General features: G+C 44.0%; 1 protein-coding gene across 5 annotated transcripts in view; it reads right to left on the bottom strand.

Annotated features, from left to right (window-relative positions):
• The window catches only part of GRIA2 (glutamate ionotropic receptor AMPA type subunit 2), a 428,807-nt gene extending 418,378 nt beyond the window's left edge, over positions 1-10,429 (bottom strand). For 3 of the 5 annotated variants that reach the window (XR_011205452.1, XM_069243224.1, XM_069243234.1), the window contains exons 1-2: positions 9,798-10,287; positions 9,216-9,356 (exon numbers count right to left, since the gene is read on the bottom strand). Coding sequence is in view for 4 of the 5 variants with exons in the window: in XM_069243224.1 (XP_069099325.1) it covers positions 9,216-9,356; positions 9,798-9,885 (229 nt within the window). In the remaining variant the exon portion in view is untranslated. Of the gene's footprint in view, positions 1-9,215; positions 9,357-9,797 lie in introns of all 5 variants that reach the window. The other 2 variants (XM_069243241.1, XM_069243251.1) reach the window with 2 other exon arrangements.
• Between the last annotated feature and the right edge of the window lie 1,607 nt (positions 10,430-12,036).

Below are 12,036 nucleotides of genomic sequence, written 5' to 3'. Positions count from 1 at the left end.
TGTGCATGGGCATCTGCCACTTTTTAAGGCTGTAGTTAGCCAATACCTGTTGATGTTTCTGATTTTATAATTAATATACATACAACCACTGCCTAACTCACTGTGTGTGACAATATTCTTCCATTTTACAAAGAGTATGTCCACACACGAAGAACGTTCCTTCCATGCCAGGGACTATTATATTAATGGGTGCTTTTTCAGAAATAAAAATATTTTTGATTTTAGCATCTGTTTTTTCCTTTAGATTGTCGATGCCTAGAAGCTTCCCCACAATACAGTCTTTCAAGGTCCATAACAAAAAAGAATAAGCATTGACAAAGCTAAAAGGCTGGCAGCCAATGTCAGACCTATTTGGTTTGCCAGTGCTTATATTGTTTACTACATAGGCATATGTTTTTTTCACATAGAGAAACCATTTAGCAGCTGTAACATTACTTGTGGGAAGATCTTATTACTTTCAACCCTGGAAATGCACTAGATCCTACACTTAACAGGAATAAATGTGAGTGTATCTTCAGCAAAAGGAAACGACTTGTGCATGTATTGTCAAAACCCACAAACTTAGAAACTGATGCTTGTCCACCGCAATTTCTAGTACGACCCGATATATCCCTAACAAACAAAAGCCCAGTTGTTTCCTCTCACACGCTGGTGGATGTCGCTTATTTGTAAATACATTTTGGAAGATTAGAGTTTCTACTGATTCTCATTCTGTGAACCTGGATGTAGAGTTTAATGTTTTAAAAAAGAATGGGACTTCTACTAAATGATTCTGTCAAATCTGATAATAACATTGGTATTGGTACTTCTGCCGTTCTCCTCACCTACTTGCTCCTTTTTGTGCTAGATCCCACACCCTTGCCCACGTATTTTATCTGATGCATCAAAAGTCCTCCATTCCCTGCGTCAGTTCAGAGGAGGAAAGAGACACATAGCTCTCCCTGCCAGGGGATAAATGCAACCACTGCAGAAAAACAAAGCCTTGATTTGCCACTGTTGTTTATCGAATCTGATTCGTGATTTATGACCGAGGCACACTCTGTTTCAAAGTAACTAAAAATATTTTAGGTGGTCTGAGAAGTTTGACTAATCGAAATGTATTGCAACTTCCTAAAGCCTCAAACCACAGTGGCTTACATTCTGAAAGGCACGTCTGTGCCTAACTTTAACTTTAGATGAGCAAATAGTTTACTGTGAGTGTTCATATTGACGAAATGTGAAATTCCATTTGCAGTGTCATAAACACACATATAAATCTGCACCATTATGATGTAATTTCACATAGGAGAAAAAACTCAAGGAGATGGGAAGAGGGGCTTGTAGGGTGGAGATAACTGCGAAAGTAGGTAAACCCCCACAAGCTTGAAAGCTTGTGGGATTCATAATTTCCTACTTTAAGTACAGTTTGGGATGTACTACTTTTAAGTGCAGGAATAAATCATAACTAGAATGGAAATGGAAAGGGTACATAGAGAACGTGGGGGAGGATCTTCATGAAAGATTCCTCCATAAGTAAATATATTTTGAATTTGAAGAATAAAAACATATTTTAAAATGCAAAAACACCATTGTGGTGATTTTAATCTATTGAACATTCATTCAAGCATTTTTTCAATCAAAATGAGCTATAGAAAACAAACATAAAAAATAGATTGGTGAAGTGTGTAATAATTAAAATTAGACAAGTGCTAAAACCATAGTGAACCACAAATGCAACATAAGCATAGGAACAATACATATTTATGCATTCTTCTGTGCAAGGACAGTTGCAGAAAATATCATGTACGTGGCACTTGTTTACATGGAGTGTGAGGGTGTGTGAGTGTAAGGAGGACGGAAGTTGTCTTCTCCTCTCCATGGGACCTCTGGAAATGGAAATGGTTAGTTCCTTGCAGTCACTTATGACTATTGCTTTCATTATCTCTAGCACAAGCATTTTCAGAATGTTTTGAGTCATTTGGAACAAATCATGTGTACGCCTTCCATTACAATGGCATTTGGGGTTTATGCCATGATTCCATATTCTCCTTCCATTGGTGCATTACAGTAAATTGTCTCTAGACGTGGTGATTACCCATCGTCCTCTGGAATTTAGAAATTGGAGTTGCAATTGTAAAGTGTATTTATATAGACTTATTTCTCTCGATAAGGCATTGAAATGCTGTGTGGCGAGTAGCACGCTACTCCGGAGCCCAAGGTTAGAAGTGAGAAGGTAGATTAGTAAAAAGTGTTTTTGTTTGCCTATAAATATAAATATATAGCATAGTCTTGAATGTGGAGAAGAATTCATTCACAAAGGGTCCTAGTTTGGTGGATGTGATACTTCCTTAAACTGTGATGATAACTTGTCCACTGTATTTCAAGTGCCTTAGGATATAACACATTTGTAGTAAGTGTTATTGGATAACCATAACAGTCGTGATGAGTATTTCAGCCCTCACACTTTAAGTGAGGCTCAAAAAAATTCTACTTAATAATCTTAAAGGAAGGTTTGATGTTGTCAGCGAAGCGGGAGATGTAATTGTGAATTAGCAGTTTATGGTGAAAGAACTCGCCATACCATTATTATAAAGATATAACAATAATATACATATTATTGTGTGCATATAGTTACAGTCTCTCTTCTAGCTTCATGCAAAGCTCCCGGAAGCTGATTAACAGCCAGACTCAATTGGAAAACTAGGTTTATAGGGATTTGCATTTGAAACAGGTGACAATTTCGAGTTCCCCGCTGATTTCCATGGTACCGTTAAAAGCCTCAATATATTCACAGCAACATTCGTTAAGTGAACTGTGCCATCTGGAGGGTGTTTTAACGAGTGTTTAAAGGCGTCCCTCCATCAATCATCTGCAGGGGAGGGATGGAATGGTATTATGGTACAACCGCGTCACTCAAATGACCTTCTGCGTAAAGGCCAAGAAACGCCATTTTTACTGTTTTTTTTAAATATCTATATTATAGTATTTATTCGTACAACGCACTCATAAGCCTCAGGATAATACTGTGGTTTACTGAGAGTATGGCCGTGGATAGATGAATAGCATAGTGCCCCTGCAGGATTGAGGCCTAGGGCCTAAGACTTCAGGCAAGCTCTCGGCGCACGAGACATCTTGTGGAAGAAGCAAGCATACCAACGTTTTCCACTGATCTTTTTTTCAATAAATGTCCCTGTTTCTAGGCAAACAGATTTTACTCCTGCACATTTTTGGAGCTCCAGTTCGAAGAAGAATTTAAATCTTGCACGGAAGAAGCGCGAAATCATCTTCACCAAGGACGAGTAATGCATCACTAAGGAACATATTTCAGTGATGAAGCCCTACGGCTCTTCGAAATAATTTAGGAGCCTGGTCCTTTCGGAAGCCGAGACGTAACCCCAAGAACAAGCGCGAGCGCTGATGTCATAAAAACAGAGGCAGCGCGGACCGCTGAGCTCTCCTTACACAGAGCTTGTCATTACATCGGAAACTGCGCTGTAGGCAGCGCGCTCTGTATGGAGGGAGTAGGGGGTGTTTGCTGGGGGTCATGAGGGAGAGAAGAGGATGGCAAAGGAAGATACAGCTTCAAATACGGAGGTGCGAAGCGTGCAGAAAACCTCAAACCGTGCTGAGACACTCAATGGTCAGGTGGATGGATATAAATGAGTCGATACTTACATGTGCCTTCCTGTGCAGCACGCTTAATAGCTGCTCTTGGGAATATTGTAGAACACGCTGGTTGATTTTAGGAACACATTTCCCTAGTTTATATTTTCAGAGACTTTACATCCGGACCTGTATTCTAAAAACTCCGCCACGCAGCTCTGACAAGTAAGAAAATCGGGCTGCAGTGGCGACTTTACATACATGTACGCGAACAGGATGACTAAACTAGTAGGTGACCCACCCTCTTTTAATGTAACTGTGAAAGTAACTACCATAATGTTTCTCACATGATCAGTTACCAACGTAAGGTCACTGGAGTTATGTGATTCTGTGTCTGCAGCGTTTCGCACATAATTACAGAGGCACGTGACACATAATTCACCACCTAGTCATTACAAGAGTACACGTAATAAAAAATAAAACATCTGCCTCCTAAACATATGTTTGCAAAAAAGTGCATTACAAAAATTAATTTAGAAAAGCATGAAATTATAGCTGAAGTGAAAGCTAAGAATGACTTGCCAACCCTGGCACTGAAATGGATTTCTTTCTAGGCAGAGGTGCGCCTGTCCAGGACCAAATATCTACACTCAAACTGAAGAAAGCATACCGCTGAAGTTAGCTGGCTCACTACCCCATGGTCCAGGCCGTGGTGGGAGGAAACACAATGTGAATGACACTTGAACAGACCGAGGGATGAAGAGGAATGATCAAAAGCACCTTCATGTAAAAGTATGTATATATTTTTATTATGTTTTTTTTTTTTTTGTTGCAACACATGAGGCTGGCAAGACATCTGAAGCTGTTTCTAGAGCAGACTTTTTTTGGGGAAAACAAGAGGCTGGCAAAACAGTTAAAGCTGAATCTAGGCCACACCTCAAGCACCATACATTGTGTTTTGCAGTAGCAGTCCCTCAGCAAAGATCACTGATCAAGTTCTAGTTGTTGATTGCTGTATTCAGGTGTCAAGTTGGGTTCTCAATATGAATCTTGTATTCAGACAGTGCTAATGTTTAATAAAATCACAACAGAAAAACACTGTCACAGAATGTACTGTATTGTTCCACCTCATTTGCCTCTTTGTGCCATTAAAATGTAATCAACAAGGCCATGTTATTTGGTCCTCCATGCCAGATAATTCCAGTAACTTTCACAACAGGAGACTCAGAGTTGAGCTCCATAAGGACTGACGGGGTGCCGAAGCTCCATACTTCAAGGGTCTCTGTCACTTACTTGGTTTGCACTTTATGTGATGTGTTTGTTGGTGTCTCTACATATTGTATTGTATTGTATTGTAATAGTATTTATATAGCGCTTACTACCCCTGACGAGGCGTCAAAGCGCTTTTCGGCGAGTAGGACGCTACTCTAGAACCCAACAAGAATTAGTGATGGATTAGTATCGGGAAATATGAGTACAGTTTTAGTATTATTCTGAGTTAATTTGAGCCGTGGATATGAGAGTTTGTTAGTTAGATTGACAGGAGTAATGGAGGGGTGCAGGAGGAAAGAAATCCAGAAGTGTTAATTGGGAGTATATCCCTCATTTACTCATCCCAGGGGCTTGGGATGAGTAAAGGGGGATGGAGGAGGGAAGAGTCTGTGGAAGGGTTAGGGAGATCATAGTAGCAGGGTGAGAGAAATGAGGGCGAATTTAGTAGGGTTGTTTGGGAGGTCATGGTAGTAGAGTGAGGTTTTGTGAGTTAGATGTGGAAGCGGAGGGAAGAACTTAGGTAGAGTTATTTAGGAGATGAAAGTAGTAGAATGGATTTGGGATGAGTCAGAGTGGGGATGGAGGATAGATTGATAGAGACATGACATATGATGACATGTTGGTGTCTCTATTGTCTCTACATGTGGGCCTCAACTCACACACGACACGGGCTCTGATGATTAGACTATTTCTGAAGAGTAAGCAGGGAGCAACAACCTATGAAGTGCCACAAGAGCAGGAAAGCCACACAAGACAGCATCGTTTAAGCAAGAAATGGGTTGACATTAGGAACAGAGAAAACAATAGTTATTGCGCCAAACGTCTCTAGCCTGTTTGTTTATCTTAAACATACGAACATGAAAGCTCAACGAATGCGGACATCAGAGCACATGTGTAAAACCTCATCTCACAGACATATCGGGAAAAAAAAATCTCAATCCCACCGCCAGTGAGGTATTTTCTCAGCACCAACATGTAAAACACATTCGAGTTGTTTTATTATTTGCGTTGTCAATGAGTGTACTGGCACAGAAATGGTGATGTGTAATCCCTGTTTAACCCTGTCTTATGTGGATCTCAGCTTGGATAAAGAGGGAAACAGAGCGTAATCGCTGAATTTTTAAGAGATTGTTTTTACCTTGAGGGGACATGTAAGATCCCGTGGTTAAGGTATGTAAAAACCTATTTAACTGCCTTAGGCCGCCCAGAGCTCATTAATAAGTCTGGCGTGCAATTGACAGAATCTATTTGTGTTCCTTAGGAGGGAACCTAGAGAAAATAGTGAACTACTCAAACCTACTTCGTGCCCATGCCTTAGTGAAAACGACCAGGTATGTTGCACCTTATTTGTCTGTTCTAATAATTATTAATCATCATCATTTTTGCTGACAAAATTTAGGTTAAATCTGTTACATTGTTTGTTTGCTGGTCCGAGAGGCTGGCACCAGGTTAGAGATTTGAGATCATGTGGGTGCGATCCTGTCCCAGTACAGGTTACTAAGCATTTTATAATGATTAGTAGGTTTTATGCTCAGCTGCCTAAGAAGCACATTTTACCTCTTGCATAATGGTCGACGCAGGCCGTCCCTGATCTTTTTGCAGATGTTATCAAATGAACGCATGTGTTTTCATGTTGCCTGTTTTAAGGGATGCTGTTAGAAAACGATTTTCGATGAAATTATAATTTTTACATGTATGAATCGATTGTAAGTTTTTATTTTATGGTTGATCTCTTTAAATGAAATACAGAAATATGATATTTAATCATTTTCAGAGAAGTGTTTGGTATAAGACGAAGGCGGGGCTTGGGAGAGGAGGAGGTGGGGGATGAGGGAGCTGAGCAGTAAGCACATGGTGAGAAATCTTCCACGTCACTCCATAGTGTTCGCTCCCACTCTTCCCTGGTCAATGGAAGGAGCAGCGAACTCGTCGCTAGGGGTCTCTCGCCTCAGATCTCCTCCGCGCGCAGGCCGGGGGTGTCCCAGTTCGTCTGATTCAGCAGGCCCTCTCTCTCCCCGAGGATACTCGGTGCAATGTGGAAGCAGCCCGTGGCAGACCCCTCCCATGAGCGCTGGCATGCCCACATAAATCCTCCGTGCTGAGGAAATGAATGGCTTGTCATTGGCACCCAGCCCTCGCAGTTCCCAGAGGGGAGAAGAGCCGGTGAAACATGGCTGCGTCGTTGGCTGGTGAAGGGAGGGCAGCCCTCCGCAAATTAAGCATCTGCCTGCACTACGCGGATTCACAGAGGGGCGAATGCGGGTTTCCGGTGCCGCTCTCCTGTAGATATTGCACATGGGAGGCTGTAGCTGTAAATGCAGATGTCGTGCATGGGGTCTGATCTGCAGCTATAGGCAGCCCGCAGAGCGCACAGCTTTCGCATTACACACAGGTGGCGGACACCCCTCCCCATGCCTAGATCCTTAAACACTTATTGATTATTGGCTCTGCAGCTGAGGCAGGCGCGCATCTCCAACCCCTCTTATCACAATTACGTATTATGTACTGGAACTATGATATTTTTGCAGATAGATACCAAGAATCAATATACCTCCGTGTGTTTTTAAAATACACCTTCTTAGAAGGGAAGGATAACTTGTCTTTCTGTCTCCTCGTGCGTTTGGGATGGCTGCAGCAGGTCGCTTTTATCAAATTATGCACAGCGCCAGCATCTGCATTGTGTGCTCTGAGCACCCAACCGTTAGGAGGCCGTCGTGCAGAGCAAACGACTGAGCACGTCCTCAGAAATGGGACATCCCCCGCTGAATATTTTCAGCATAGCAAAGCTGGAAGCGTGCTTTTTAGACAAATTCACTGTAGGTCCAAATATTCGGTTACTGCTTGCGTGTACTTCAGAAAAAGCACCAAAGATACTACCCCTTTGACTGCTTCCATGGTAATACCGAGAGCCAGGCTTGGCCACCTTCTTCGATGAAGTGGCCTAAGGAACGGGCTTTCTTGTCTGTAACTTAGGATGCACTTAGAACATTCTATTTGGTCTTTTAAAATGCATACCAGCGGGTTTGGGGTCCTCAAAAAGGAATTCCCTTATCTCGTGTGGTCTCTCTCTTTGAATACTGCGAATCGGAACCCTGTTAAAATCATCAAGACGAGGTGAAAAGCATCAGTGAGCCGATTTTGACATTTAGCGTCAATTGTAAAACGAAGAAAGGATACAATAATCTTCATTTGCTCAGCGGTCCCTGCGGCTGTCATTTGAACTCTTGCCCAGTGAATGAAGAAGTGCGGTAATCTGCATACATGGCACAAGGTGGCTCCCCAGGGTGCGTTAAAACCCAGAGGGTGCCCATTCGCCCAACTGGCAGAGTAATATCTGCCTAGAGAGGGTTCTGCTGAACCGATAGTTGAAGCTGAAATGGGAAGATGGCTGATCGTTTCCCGTCCCAGGCTGGCTCAGATCTGCTTCCATGTTTTTACTTGACTGCTCTATGTAACCTGACCCCCTTCTCAGATTTTTAAATAAGATGTCACATAACGAAGTGAGACAAAGAAAGCGTTTTGTTCCAAAATGCTGTTTTAAAACTGCGACGGTATGGTGCTGCAGTTTGATAGATTACAGCCCTGTCACAGGCTGAGTGGGTCGTGAGTCACAGTGCTCCCGGTGAGTGGGCTAAGGTGTAACACACGGTATCGCAGTATGACGGATGTCACACTATAACCCCCTGAGTGCAGTGTGACGTGAGTCACGAGGTAGCTTTGAACGTTCCCCAGTTCCAGTAGGAAAGGCACAACTCATTTTGGAATGGCGCAATACATCATCTGGCACAGAATTCTCCCGTGTGGTGATTTTTTTTGACACCAGAGGTGTGCGGACCTTGGTGTTGGGCATGCTTTGCAAAATCGTGATACAGTATCGCAAAGGGTCTGATAAGACTGTCGTCGTAGAACAATTGTAACTGTAGATCTGGTGAAATAATGACTTTCAAAAGCAGCATCTAAACCAACTGCCGATTATTGAAAGACCGGGGCGAGGAGAAGCGTTTAGTGCACGGCACCGTTGTCTCCTGCTGTCACATGCCCGCAAGACGTGCCAGTCCCTGATGCCAGAATCCGCTGTTAATTCTTCCACTGGCAACTGGAGTCTGTTATGAAAAACATGGGACGCAAACAGAGAGCAACAGATTCCCTTCTGTGCACACAAGAATGCGTGGTCCAGGAACCGACACTTCCATGTCACCCAATGAAGAGAGAGTTGGGCTCCCCTCTGCGCCATGTACATATCTGCGCCTTGGAATGTGGGCTCGCGGGCGCCCTCAAGCGGCCGTACCCGCCACAGGCAGCCCATTTGATGTCCTCCCAGCTACCCACCCCTGAAACAGCCATGAATATTTAGTACTCACAAGCGTTGGTGACTGCGAAGCTGTTCGCTACCTCCAGGTTGTCGATATGGGGCGTCAGTCTGAACTCGGAGGTAGAAAACTGGAGCATTCCTACCCGAAAGGCGCTGTACTCCTGGTCCGCTCCCCTGGGAAACAGGCCGCCTGCAGAAAGATTAAATACACACAAAAGCAATGCATCAGCCATGGCAGTTTTTTTCCACAGCTGCACCAGACCCAGGCATATTCGGTGTGGTAGCAAATGTATTACGGGTTGAATGCCAATAAAAACAGAGTGCAGACAGGCCAGCGTGTGTGCTTCAGCTGTAGGAATGCGGGTTTATGTTAGGATTCGATTCTATTACAGTGACTCCATATTCCCGTCCCTTCTGACAGTGTAAGCGCCCCCTGGCATTCCGAGAATACACCCTTATTACAAAACCGTGCAATTGACTGTTTTGTGCTTAAGATCGGAACACTCAGAATCCAAGGAAGCCACCGACAGGCTCCATGGCTGGAATGCATAAGCAAGCCCCGTCCTATAACAAATGCTGCAAAATAGCCCGACTCAGGCAGAACAGGGTGCATGCAGTCAGAGGTACCCACCTATCTGTATGCTGTTGGAGTAGACGCCGAAAATCAGTCCCCACAGAACGGGAGCAAGGAAGACAGAAATAGGCATAATCTTTAGCATTTCCAAGAAAAACAGTGCATCCAGAAAATATCCTCTTGTCTCTTCCCCACTGCCCGCTCTCCTGAGCGATTACATCCGCCGAGCGATGGATATGCAGATTTAGCACCGTAAAATGAGTCAATATTTAGAAAAGGGAAAGAAAATTGTCCAGTCGCTTGTTGCGGTTGGAGATCCCCTAGACCAGGCTGTGTGAGTGCAGCAGGAATGGCCGGAGGCGATGCTGGGGTCCCTGTGTGCGCCTCAGTGCTGTACATTCACACACACATGCACTCTCGACTGCATACAGCGGTGGGAAGAGGCGGGCACGCGCACCGAGGGGCATGCACGTTCGGGGGGAGCGAGCGAGGGATCGGGGACGAGTCCTCGCCTCTCTTCCCTTGACAGCGCTCCTCCCCCAACTTCCGGAACCAGCAGCACCCCTCTTCGCTCTTCACTCCCACACTGGGATCTGCTGTGCGCTGGAGGCGCTGGGCAGCGGCGGAGTGCTAATGAGCGCCAGTAACAAGCTTCAGGACCACGAACAGCTACCAGCAGCACCGGCCGAGCTGGACGCCGCCACCCTCCAGACGGGGGTTGGGGGGAACGCACGTAGATAGACTTGTGCAAACAGTCTTCTGGGGGCTTGCATGCTAAACACATCTGCAAAACCTGCCGGCTTACTTTTGCTTTGCTTTTTAGAAGTCATGAACAGGCCATTTGCAAGAAAGAGTATTAAATAAATCTAAATAGCAGTTGCGGAAAAAAGCCTTCGAAATCACCAGGGAAACCATGATGTATGTCTTGGGGCATGCGTGGGCACTCGAGGGTTTATCTACATGTTTTAAGAATCGTAAGCTTTTGGCACGATGCTTTGAAGTTTCGATGTTTATTTGTCAGTCGTAGAAATAGGTGCGCACAGAGTGCATGCTTATGTTTCTGCATGCTCACCATAAAAAACTAACAGGTTAATTCAAGAAAATACGTAACTATGCATCTCATTATTTTACGTCTAATCGCATTTGTCAGCAGGCTGGTATTTTACTGAAGCAGACTGGATTGTTCATTCCTGTGATAAAATGACACCCGTATTCAGTTTAAGGTTTGTTATGAGCTAAAATTGCAATGTAAAATTTCACTAGAAAATGGGTGGATCTGTTTATTACACAAGCGTCGTGAATGAATGAATGAATGAATGAATCTTTAATGCCTGATTAATTAAAATCATTACAACATATTAAAATAAAAGTGCAAATATAAAATAAACCGCTAAAGAAAATACCCTTCCGCAACAAAAACAGGTGCCTAGTCAAAGCACCTTCTATATGCCCAGGGGATTGCCCCAACCTAGGGAACCCAGGTGTTAACCACAAGTTGTTATACAGCTAAATACCCATAAGGCAGCCTTCTACAAGCGCCAACCATTTATTCGTCTGTTAACCCAGTCCCGTTACCAATGTCCAAAACCATTAGGTGACGGGGGGGTGACTTGGGTGGCAGGAGCCATCTCGTCAGAGCCGTTTCTTTTAGGGCCCCCGCCCTCCAGAGGAACCCTGACTAGATTGGATCCTTGCCTGGCGTAAGGCTGAACATAGCTTATGAAAGAATTTTCCAAAATGAACTAGTTCCATGGGACTACTGTGGTAAAAATAAGGCTTAGGGCTTCTTTGCATGTTCTCACCCCCTGTTTCAAGAACAGTGGTTTTAGTAGACAATGTCGTTCAGACTCCAGACTGGGGCAATAACAGACAAGGTGTTTTATTGATTCAGTGATTCCGTGTGGTATTTACACAACGAGCATTCATGCATGTGCCCTTGTGTGGTTTTCCACTTCCATCGGTATTCCCAGGCAGGTAAGGTTAGCAGGCGCATCTGGAGGATGTTCTGGAAAGCTCGATCATCTAGTGGGGCTTTTAGGTAGGGCTGGCCTTTGGTAGTTGCATACAATTCATGCAGGCCATCAGCTCCACGGATGTTCCTAACTGTTAGGATGTCTTTGGCTCTTCAAGCTTGCATACCGAGCACATTCAGTTTTTTCTTCAAAACAGCTTTCGTGATGGCAGGATCTGTGGAATAGGAAGGGGCAAGATTGAACTGGTTCTCAGCCTTTGATGGGTAGATGGCCCAATTACTTCTTTTATTTTTGAAAATTACTTTCAAAGCTCCCCTAAGGCT

The sequence above is a fragment of the Pleurodeles waltl genome, chromosome 1_2 (assembly GCF_031143425.1).
Source record: "Pleurodeles waltl isolate 20211129_DDA chromosome 1_2, aPleWal1.hap1.20221129, whole genome shotgun sequence".
NCBI lineage: Eukaryota > Metazoa > Chordata > Amphibia > Caudata > Salamandridae > Pleurodeles > Pleurodeles waltl.
Note: the sequence above shows the minus strand (reverse complement) of the source record. Positions and strands in the feature narration are given on the sequence as shown.